The following is an 11,046-nucleotide window of genomic DNA, read 5'->3' on the forward strand; positions in this document are numbered from 1 at the left end:
CCTAGCCCATTTACAGATACTGGCCAAATTTTGTCGTGTAAACTAAGCCCCAAACTTTCTAGCTGTGAATGAGACTCCGAGCAATTCCCGGGTCTGGAAATAATCGCTTCGTCTCACGTTCTCCGAGCAATGTCCGGAAACCCCCAGGCAATGAGACTCGGACCAGAGAAGGACCCTGAAACGCAGCGGAGAGTTTATTTTTCATGCTCGGGACAATCCGGCAACACAGCAACAAGGCAGGAATGAAGCAGCGATCAGAGCAGGGGCTACGCGTGGGTGCAGGCATTAATCCTGGCTCGCTGGGGAGGGACACAAGCTCCTGCCAGAATTGGGAGCATCGGCCCAAATTCAGAAATGTGCATGATGGTGGAAGTTAGACTCCCTTATACCCACTGGTCTGGTCCTCTATGCTAATATTCCCCACCCCCCACATATATTGCAACTACCCATGCAGCTGCGCCACTGGGAGCACTAGTGTAGACAAGCCCCTGGTGCTCGTTTAACCTTTGTCATGTAGATCTGCTCAGAGCTGGCTTACGTGGGGGGAGGCCCTATTGTCTCCCATGCCCTGCACCTTGTGGGGTCATTGACGCCCGCCCAAAGTGGTAGTCAAGTGATGGCAGGCAGGATGGATGGCTCAGTGGTAAAGTCATGGGCCTAGCATTTGAGAGACCGGGGGTCAAGTCCTTGCTCCAGCGGCGTGACCTTGGGCAAGACTTTTAACCTCTCTGTGCTCAGTTCCCCTTCCGTACAATGGGGATAATAGCACTGCCCCATCTGCCGGGGGGTTGAGAATAAACACAGAGTGAGAGGCACTCGGATGCCATAGTCGTGAGGGCCAAAGTACCTTGGACAGCAGGTGCAGGACAAGGGAGAATCAGGCCCCTGGGGTTACGAATGCTGATGGCCCCGGGCAACCATGTCTACCTTAGCGCTCCCAATATAGATGCCACAGATGGAATCAGCAATGGCTCATCTAGGACAAAAGGCTCATCTAGGCACCTTCCCAGTGGGGTGTAAGCTGCAGCCGTAGCAGTGTACGTAGATGTTTGTACGTCTAGAGGGATTTATTTTTTTGTGACGAGGACAAGGGGGACTCCCCATCGGCACCACTTCTTGTCTTAGCCCTAACTTGCCACTCAGCACCCCAGAAAAGGGAGGGGAAAAAGCCACCAAATACAGCACAAGGAAACGCCCAACTTTCAAAGGCAGCCGATGATGCAGGAGAAGGTTCAGCCTCTTCCTCTCCTGTTTGTTACTGCATGGTTTTCTCAATCCAGGGAAGGTAGGAGGCAATGCGAGTGTAAAAGCCAGGAGGGCGTTTGAAATCATAGGAGAAGATTCCTTGTGCTGTCCCTTTGCAGACTAGAGGGCCACCATCATCCCCCTGAGAAACACAAGGAAGATGTGCACAAACATTCACTATATATTTTCCATACAAAAAACCACTACATTTAAAAAGAATGGAACGGCTGCAAAGGCTAGGAAATTGCGAACTTAAGATAACCTCTATCACCTTAACTCTGTCCTCTAGCATGTGCACGCTGCAACACAAGCTGACAATTTGGTCCCATTGAAATCAACAGCAAAGCTCCCATTGATTGAAATGGGGTCAAGATTCACTCTAGTCAATGACGTGATCATATACCTATCTTCAGTGGACTTGGAGAACAATTGATCACCTCTGAGGCTAGTGAAATCTGCCAGGAAGTGCGGGACCCACTGAGACAAAGTTGGAGCTCTGCCACACTACTTTACTTCAGTCTACATTAAAAAGGTTAATTGTGGCCAGCTACTTAGCACAATTAATATTAACAACAAGGGGAAAGGAACACAAGCCAGAAAAGGGAAAGACCGGGTTAAAAAATATTTAGATAAGTTAGATGTATTAAAGTTGGCAGGGCCTGACAAAATTCATGATTGGGTTCTTAAGGAACTAGTTGAAGCAATTATCTTTGAAAACTTATGGCGGGTGGGTGAGGTCCCAGAGGACTGGAGAAGAGCAATAGCTCAGTGGTTTGAGCCTTGGCCTGCTAAACCCAGGGTTATGAGTTCAATCCTTGAGGGGGCTATTTAGGGATCTGGGGCAAAAATCTATCTGGGAGATGGGTCCTGCTTTGAGTAGGGGGTTGGACTAGATGACCTCCTGAGGTCCCTTCCAACCCTCATATTCTATGATAGTACCTCTCTTTAAAAAGGGGAACAAAGAGGACCTGGGGAATTGTAGACCAGTCAGCCTAACTTCTATACCAGGAAAGACACTAGAACAAACTATTAAACAATTAGTTTGTAAGCAGTTAAATTATAAGTATTAGCCACCATGAATTTGTAAAGAAGAAATCATGTCAAACCAACCAAATTTCCTTCTTTGATGAAGTTACTGGCCTAATGGATGTGGGGAAGCAGTAGAGGTGAGATCTTGATTTTAGTAAGGCTTTTGACACAGTCCCACGTGATGTTCTTATAAACAAATTAGTATCTAGTGGGATCTTTCACTATTCAAGAGTTTCATTAATGACTTGGAGTGGAGAGGATGTTTATAAAATTTGCAGATGACACCAAGCTGGGAGGGCTTGCAGCACTTTGGAGAACATTAGAATTCAAAATAATCTTGATAAATTGGAGAACTGGTCTGAAGTCAACACGATTCAACGTAATAAAGACAAAGGACTTCACTTGGGAAGTAGAAATCAACGGCATAACTGCAAAATGGGGAATAACTGGCTAGGCGGCAGTACTGCTGAAATGAGCTGGGGGTTATGGTGGATCACAAATTGAATATGAGCCAGCAATGTAATGCAGTTGCAAAAAAAGCTATTATTATTCTGGGGTATATTAACAGGAGTATTATATGTAAGACATGGGAGGTAAGCGTCCCGGTCTACTTGGCAGATGAGGTCTCAGCTGGAGTGCTGTGTCCAGTTCTGGGTGCCACATGTTAGGACAGACGTGGACAAATTAGAGAGTCAAGAGGAGAGCAACAAAAGCGATAAAAGGTTTAGAAAATTTGATCTATGAGGAAAGGTTGAAACAGCTGGGCATGGTTAGTCTTGGGAAATGAAGACTGGGGCAGGGGGGAGGAGGGGGACATAAGTCTTCAAATATGTTGACGGTTGTTATACAAAGGATGGTGATCAATTGTTCTCCAAGTCCACTGAAGATAGGACAAGAAGTAATGGGCTTATTACTGCAACACATGAGATTTAGATTCTATATGAGGAAAAACTTTCCACTCTAAGGATGGCTAAGTATTGGAACAGATTGCAAAGGGAGGCTGTGGAATCCCTGGCATTGGGGGTGTTTAAGAACAGGTGGGACAAACACCTGTCGGGAATGGTCTGCATTTACTTGGTCCTGCCTCAGTGGAGGGGGCTGGATAGATGATCTCTCGAGGTCCTTCCAGCCCTGCTTTTCTATGATTCCCCCTGCCTTGCCCATGGGGTCGTCTTTGCTTCCACCTGCGCAAAGTGGGTACCCATAGGAACAGGAGTGTCTTTGGCCCACTCGGTACAAGTGCAAATGACCCCATGAGGGTCAAGTCCAGGGGGAGCCAGGCTCAGGATACAACACAGGCCTGGCGACAAGTTTCTGGAGCGCCTTTTCAGCTAACGTCGGCAGGGCCAGGAAGAAACGGAGAGGGACCTACGGAAGAAGAGGTTACAGAGACACAGAGGAAGAGAACAGAAGTTGGTAGGAGAGACAAAATAACCAAGACAAAGGGACAGGCACCTGTCCTGGCCAGAATGTTGTTTTAAACTAGCCATAGTAACCCAGATAATTTACAGAGCAAGATCTTCCAAGGTTAGGGTACCACCCTCTGGTAGCCCTCTGGCCTGCCTCCCCTGCCATCCTCCCCTAGACGCGGCGGCTACTGACCTGGCTGCAGTCCTTGACCCACTGTTCGCTCACTGCACAGATTATGCCGTTAGTTATCCCGGGGTTCAAAGAGCGGCATTGCTTTGGTGGCCGGATGGTGACGTTGGTCTCAAAGAGCTTGTCGGTGGTTTTTCCCTGGTCGATAAAACCCCATCCAGCTGTGCTGCACTGGCTCCATGGGGCGACATTTCTGTTGGCCTTGGGCAGGTGAATGACACGGACGTATTTGTTTAGTTTGGCTTTCCTCTTCAGCTGGGGTGGGGGAGATCCAGAAATGTGTTCATGTTTTTAAATATTGCCCAACAAAGGCTCGGTCACCTGCATGTTTCTAAGGGAGCAGAAGGCCATGCCGCTGCCTCCATCACCCATTTGTGATGCTCTCACATAAGCCCCTTTGCGTTCTCTCCCCTGCTGCCCCTCTCGCGTGGGAGGAGCTCCCCATAAACATCCCCAAAGCCACCTCGTTCCCCTGCCAACACCTCTTCAAACTCTCCTTTGGCACGATGCTGACACAAACCTTGACAATCAGTAGGCAGCTGCTGTGACTGCTGTCCAGCGTGCTGACCGATTAAATACCGTCTCCTTTGTTTCCTTGTACTCCCCCGCCCGTCTGTCTCTTGTTTAGACAAAGCTCTTTGGGGCAGGGCCCATCTTTTTGTTCTGTTTTTGTACAGGGCCTAGTGCAACTGGGTCGTGGGCCGTGTCTTGGGCCGCTAGGTACTACCACAATACAAATATTCATCCAAGTCACGCTCTGCAGGGCGGGGTCTGTGCCCTCCATCCCAACATCAGAACCCAGGTGATGGACCTACACTGGCACCCCTGATCCAAACTCTGGGGAAAGGACAGAGCCAGCTCTGCACATTGTGTCTTCAGCTACCCTTTGGCATAAATTACCCCTGACCACGGCCAAGCGCCAAACCTCACATGATGCCCAGAGGTATGAACCTGGAAGTGAATATTAGCCCAAGAAATCGGTTACCTTCAGCAAAAGGATGTCATTGACTCTAGGACGTTCTTTGTAGGCGGGGTGCGGGTGATAGCTTTGAACCTCAAACGTTTGCTGGGAGTTCTCTTGCTTGTGGATATTGTGAGCGCCTAAGGTGACTGTCAGGTTCCTGAAATTGGCGAAAGCAAATCAATCGCTTTTCCTTTTATTTATTCATAGAATCTCAGGGTTGGAAGGGACCTCAGGAGGTCATCTAGTCCAACCCCCTGCTCAAAGCAGGACCAATCCCCAGACAGATTTTTACCCCAGTTCCCTAAATGGCCCCCTCAAGGATTGAGCTCACAACCCTGGGTTTAGCAGGCCAATGCTCAAACCACTCTGGCCTGCTCTGTAACCATGTGGTAGCTGGTCCTGACACCCACCCGCTAGCTGCCAAGAAAAGATGCTACAGCCGTAAGGCAAAGAAAACCTATTACCCGGCCTAGGGATTTATAGATAATGAACATCTGTGAGCTGATTGCGAAGGCCCTTAAAGTGAGCACATGTTCCCCTTACACTGCCAGAGTCACTAGCGGGTCCTGAATGCACTTGAGAATCGGGCCTGTGTCTGGGAGTTTGGGGCACTTTGGGCATCAGGACTCCTGGGTTCTATTCCTGACTCTGCTGCTGACTCACTGTGTGGCTTTGGACACATCACAGCCCTTCTGTGCCTCAGTTTCCCTGGCTGTCACGTGAGAGTTAAGGGTATTCATCTGAGGGTTAATTAGCATTTGTAAAACCCTTGCATGCTGATGTAATTAAACCCGTGCTGTGTTTGTCAGCAGCAATAGAGGCGGGTCATCGAGTGGGGTCTGTTTCCACTGGAGTCCCGCAGGGATCGGTTCTTGGCCCTAGCCAGCATAAAACGATCACCGATAAAGTCTGCAGACGGCACACGAATTGGGGGAGTTGTAAAGGACCAGGGGGGACAGGTGGCTGATTCAGAGCGATCTAGGTTGGCTGGTCAACTGGGTGCAAGCAGCCAATGTGGTTTTTAATATGGTTACATGTAAATGTGTCCATCTGGGAGCAAAGACTGTCGGCCATACTTCCAGGATGGGGGAGCGCTATCCTGGGAAGCAGGGACTCTGAAAAAGACTACGTTGGGGAGTGCGGATAATCAGCTGAGCACGAGCTGCCAGTCAATCTGTGCCCAGAAGGGCTAATGCAACCAACCGTAGGCTGCATAAACAGGGGATTCTCAAGTAGGGAGTACAGGGTGTGATACAGCATGGCCGGAGGGCAGCAGGAGAGTGATCGATGGGAGATACGTAGGCCCCAGGATGATGAGAGCCTTAGCCCCTGTAGAGGGAAGATAGGCTGCTACAGTTTAATTAGCGCACCTGAAGCCAATTAGCGCACCTGAAGCCAGTCACCTGATAGAAACGCCCTGCTTCAATCAGCCAGTGGGAGGAGTTGAAGCAGAGTGGTTTGGTGTTGGAGCAGAGAGCAGTTTGGAGGGAAGCAGAGGAGAGTTTGGAGAAGTGCTGTGGCGGGGCCAGAAGACCAAGACCCTAGGTAAAGGGAAACCCGGCTTGTACAAAGCAGAGGGACTCCACAGACACAAAGGGTTGGGGGAAACCTTGCCCAAGCAGAGAGAGGGCTGGAGAGGGAAGTAGCCCAGGAGAAGGAATCGCTAGTTCAAATGGTTTGCTGCTATCCCTAGGGCCCCTGGGCTGGGACCCGGAGTAGAGGGTGGGCCCGGGTCCCTCCCTCTCCACTCCCCTTCTCTGGGATACTAGTGGGACAGTTAATACTCCAGATCAGGGGTGAGAAATGGCACCCTGAACACCCCCACAAGAAGAGAAAGTGCGGGACCCATCATAGTCGTGCCGGCAATTTGCACAACGGGGTTATTTTCCCTCTGAATTTGGCATTGGTGCGGCCGCTGCTGGAATCCTGAATTCAGTTCTTGTGCCCAGAATTGAAGAAGGGTGTTGATAAATTGGAGAGGGTTCAGAGAAGAGCCACGGGAATGATTAAAGGATTGGAAAACCTGCCTGAGAGTGATCGACTCAAGGAGCTCCATCTATTTAGCTCAACCCAGAGAAGGTGAAGGGGTGAGTTGATCACAGTTTTTCAGTGCATACACAGGGAACAAATATTTAATAATGGGCTCTTCAGTCTAGGAGGGAAAGGACCAACACAATCCAGTGGCTGGAAGGTGAAGCTAGACACATTCAGACTGGAAATAAGGAATATTTTTTTCACAGTGAGAGTAATTAACCACTGGAACAATTTACCTAGTGTGGGAGTGGGGGTGGATTCTCCTTCACAGACAACTTGTAAATCTACTTCAAACAGATTTGTTCTAGGGATTATTTTGGGGGCATCTCTCGGGCCTGTGCCATACAGGAGCTCAGACTAGATGATCACAGTGGTCCCTTCTGGCCTTAGGAGCTATGAATCAATAGTTATAAATACTTTAATAATTCTGGAGTTAAGCACTAGAAAGCATTTTCAGATAAAACCAGATGAAAAGGCAAATTCTTCCTCTAATTCTTCCTTGGCCTGGTGATCCCCCACCGGAGAGAATCTCTCTGCCACTCCCAGCTCTGTAAGTCAAAGGGGGACCCCCCCCCCCCCAGGTGCACTCTGCTCCTAATGTGACGGAATTAGAGGAGGGCAGAGATGGGTGACAAGCTTTTGAAGGATGATGCTCTACAGTAGAGCTAAGCAAAATGTTTCGGACAGAAGGTTTCTGATTGGTTTGGTTTTGCGTTTTCTCCCCCCCCCCCCAAACAAGGTTGATTTGGCGACACTGAAAGATTTTTGCGAATTTGCGTCCATTTCAGTGAATTGTCTTGGCCAACAAAAGTCTGAAAAAGTCAGTGTTCTTCAGTTCGAAAATGTCGAAACACTTTTTTAAAAAAAATTTTGGGGGGAAGGTCAAAATGACTTTTAGAGCTTTCTTTCACTTTTATCACAAAATGCAAACACCTGAAAATACCTCTCAACGTCAAAATGTTTTGTTTGACACCCTTCCCCTTCTTTTTTGTCACTGAAAATTTCTTTAAAAAAATCATTCAGATTGACCCGAAATGATTTTTGTCAATGTTTTTGGAATGGCCAATGAACCAAAAAATCCGTTCTGTGGTTCTAGATACAAGGTGGGGGAGGTAATATCTTTTATTGGTGAAGAGACTCTAAAGCTTGTCTCTCTCACCAACAGACGTCAGTCCAATAAAAGATATTACCTCCCCCACCTTGTCTGTCTAATACCCTGGGTCCACTACAGCTACCCCACCAGTGCATAGATTATTTGGTTCATCTGCTGTACATGTGAGGTTTAAACCTGAGAGAGGTATTTATTATTCGTACTGTGGGAGTGCCTGGCATTGATCAGGAGCCCCTTGCGTCAGGTGCTGTACAAATACCGAACAAAATCTTACCCCCTGCAGTGAGCAGCCGTCATCACCCAGCCTGGGTCCACCAGAAATCCCCCGCAGAAATCCAAGGTGGTCCTCTTCAGATAGGCCATGTAGGGTCTGGAGTGGGGCTTGGCTTCATGCCCCCCCACAATCTCACTCCATGAAGCTCCTGAAAGAGAGACGCTCCTGATGATGTGATTGGTCTGTTCTCGCCTCACCTGGTGCATGGACCCTAGGTGGTCGTCCAACCCCCTGGCTTTCTCTACTAACCAGCATGGGCGGACGCGGGGAACAGCAGAGCGAGTAGGATTAAGAGGCTGCAGGCCTGTCTCATCTTGGAGTTCTCAGCTTCGCCAATCCCCTTCCAGCCTGGGTTGCAGTTAGGGTCTCCGGCAGCTCCCTGCCTGGTTTTATAAGCTGAGACCCGTGAGATTCAGCACCTAGGAAACCACAGGGTTTGGGCTCAGCTGACTAATCAACGTGGAATCAGTTTGCTCATGCACAGCCCTGGAGCACTAGCTACAAAGTGCATCTCTCAGCAGCATGGTTATTGTGGTCAGGGTAAAACTCCCTCCGTACGGAGCCAGCACAAGCCTTGGGTCTCAGTCAGATCCCACCCAGGACCCCTTCTGAAGGCTAAAGTGGCACCCTCTGCACAGGGCATTTTAGCTTTGAGTTGTAGGTTCCCGGGGGAGGAATCAATTTCATTGAAAATAATTCTTTGCCGCCCTCATGTAGCAATTTCCTCCAAGCTATTTACAGTGGTGCCAGATCACAGTTCAGGGCGGCTGCACCTGGACTCCCCCTCTGGGCTCCTGGCAGGGCACCCATGCTCAGGTCTTCGCCTCTCTTGGGTGGGAGACACGTGTCTCTCTCTCCCTTCTGACGAGGGTATTTCCAGGCTGCACAGCTCCCTACCTTCACCGTGTTATTTCAGGCAAAAGGCAGGCTATCTAAGCAGACCTGCTTTGTTTCTGCCCTCAAGGCCAGTCAGGTCACCACCATGTCACCCTGTCATTGCTGCAGCTAGAAGTCACCAGCTAGGCCTTTCTAAGCAAGCCGAGTTTATTCTTCAGATAAAAGTACTGCAGGGAAAACATACCCAAACCCATAAACGAACCTACCTGCATGCTAATAAGCTGACTGGAGATTCCCCCTGCCCCCGCCCCCAACATTGGCTCTGGCAGAAGCCATCCTCCCAAATCCCGCCCCCCCGGGGGCTTTCCTGTGGTTTCAAGTTCATCAAACCCTTTGCTCAGAATGACAACCCACTCTCAGTAGGCCAAAGTCCTTCCAGTCGTTCCCTTAGGACTGGGGCCCTCCGGGCACCAGACGTCCTGTCCATTTAAGGTCAGGCTTGACAAAGCCCTGACTGGGATGATTTAGTTGGGGATTGGTCCTGCTTTGAGCAGGGGGTGGGACTAGATGACCTCCTGAGGTCCCTTCCAACCCGGATATTCTATGATTCTATGATTTGCTGGATCAGGGAGGAGGCCCTGAGTCAGTTTAAACTCAGGTTATTTATCCCAACCTCTTTTCTTTATCTGCTAGTCTCCAGATCCATCTTGAGCCTTTGAAGAGACCGGGAATCGGTGTCAGCCGACAATGGGTCCCCTCCCCGGGGTGATGCTCCCCCAGAGGAATTCCATCAGCATACCCCCTCCTCCAAGAGGTGGTCCATACAATCTCACAATCACACAGGAACAATTGCATTTTTAATACAGTGGACAGCCCAAGGAGCTCAGTCTGTTTAATTTAACAAAGAGAAGGTTAAGGGTGACTTGATCCCACTCTGTAAGTATGGAAATCAGAGCCAATATTTAATAATGGGCTCCTGAGTCTAGCAGAGAAAGGTATAACTCGATCCAATGGCTGGAAGTTGAAGCGAGACAAATTCAGCCCGGAAATAAGATGCACATTTTTAATGATGAGAGTAATTAATCATTGGAACAATTTAATTCAGTATGGTGCGTCCAGGATATTGCAGGAAATTGCTGTCTGTCACAGCCAGCTCTTGTGATTTGATCCTGAGTCTGGCAATATTTAGGATTGTTCTTAAAGCCCCAGCTTCTGGAGTCACATGATTATGTGAAAATCTCAGCTCTTGGGGAGGGGGGAGGGGAGAAAGTTTCTAGCCCTTATTGTTGGGGAGAAAAAATGGAAAATGTGACAAGAGTGTGATCTAAAGTCTCAAAATCCAGGAGGCCAAGAACCTAAAATGTATTAATTAAAAAAACCAACAACAAATACATGATTTTTAATTCAGTCTTGTGAATATTTTTTGGAGCCTGGTTTATCATTTCTGATGTTTGGCTGTTGTTTGTCAGTGTAACTTATTTGTCTTACATGGAAAAAAACCAGAAAGACAATCCTGAATGATTTCCTTACCAGCATTGTTCCCCACTACATTTTTTATAGCATCTCAAACCATCCACGCGGCATCTTTGCTGGGGGTTTTAAAATCTTAAAAGCAACTTTCCCTGCTCCCCGTCAAAGCTTTCCTTACCAAACCTCCCTCCCTTATCAACCTACTTCCATTAGGGTTCTGGAGACAGAGGGAGCTAGATCCCCAGCTGAAGCCAAGGGACCTAGACTGATCTACACCATCTGATCTTGCCTGATGATTTGCTGCTGATTGAGATGGAGGATGGGTGATCTGGGCGGAGCCTGAGAGTCTTAAACATTGGGGTTTGGAGATAAAGTTATCAGCGATGGTTGTGATAAAGTTGTCACATCTACATGTTGATAGCATCCTTTCCACGTTCACAGATTTTTTTCCCCTGGTGTCTCGTTGTTTTTGCTGATACAGAC

At 48.6% G+C, this 11,046-nt stretch overlaps 1 protein-coding gene across 1 annotated transcript; it reads right to left on the reverse strand.

Moving 5' to 3' along the window:
• Window positions 1–1,255: 1,255 nt before the first annotated feature.
• On the reverse strand, window positions 1,256–8,569 carry LOC112123265 (granzyme H-like). The gene is made up of 5 exons (XM_024221918.1): window positions 8,506–8,569; window positions 8,257–8,404; window positions 4,859–4,994; window positions 3,877–4,128; window positions 1,256–1,387 (listed from the first exon to the last, which is right to left on the reverse strand). Exons 1-5 carry the CDS (start codon window positions 8,567–8,569, stop codon window positions 1,256–1,258), a joined length of 732 nt encoding a protein of 243 aa, XP_024077686.1.
• Window positions 8,570–11,046: the final 2,477 nt, after the last annotated feature.

This window comes from Terrapene carolina, unplaced genomic scaffold (genome assembly GCF_002925995.2).
Source record: "Terrapene carolina triunguis isolate 2854851 unplaced genomic scaffold, T_m_triunguis-2.0 Scaffold194, whole genome shotgun sequence".
NCBI lineage: Eukaryota > Metazoa > Chordata > Testudines > Emydidae > Terrapene > Terrapene triunguis.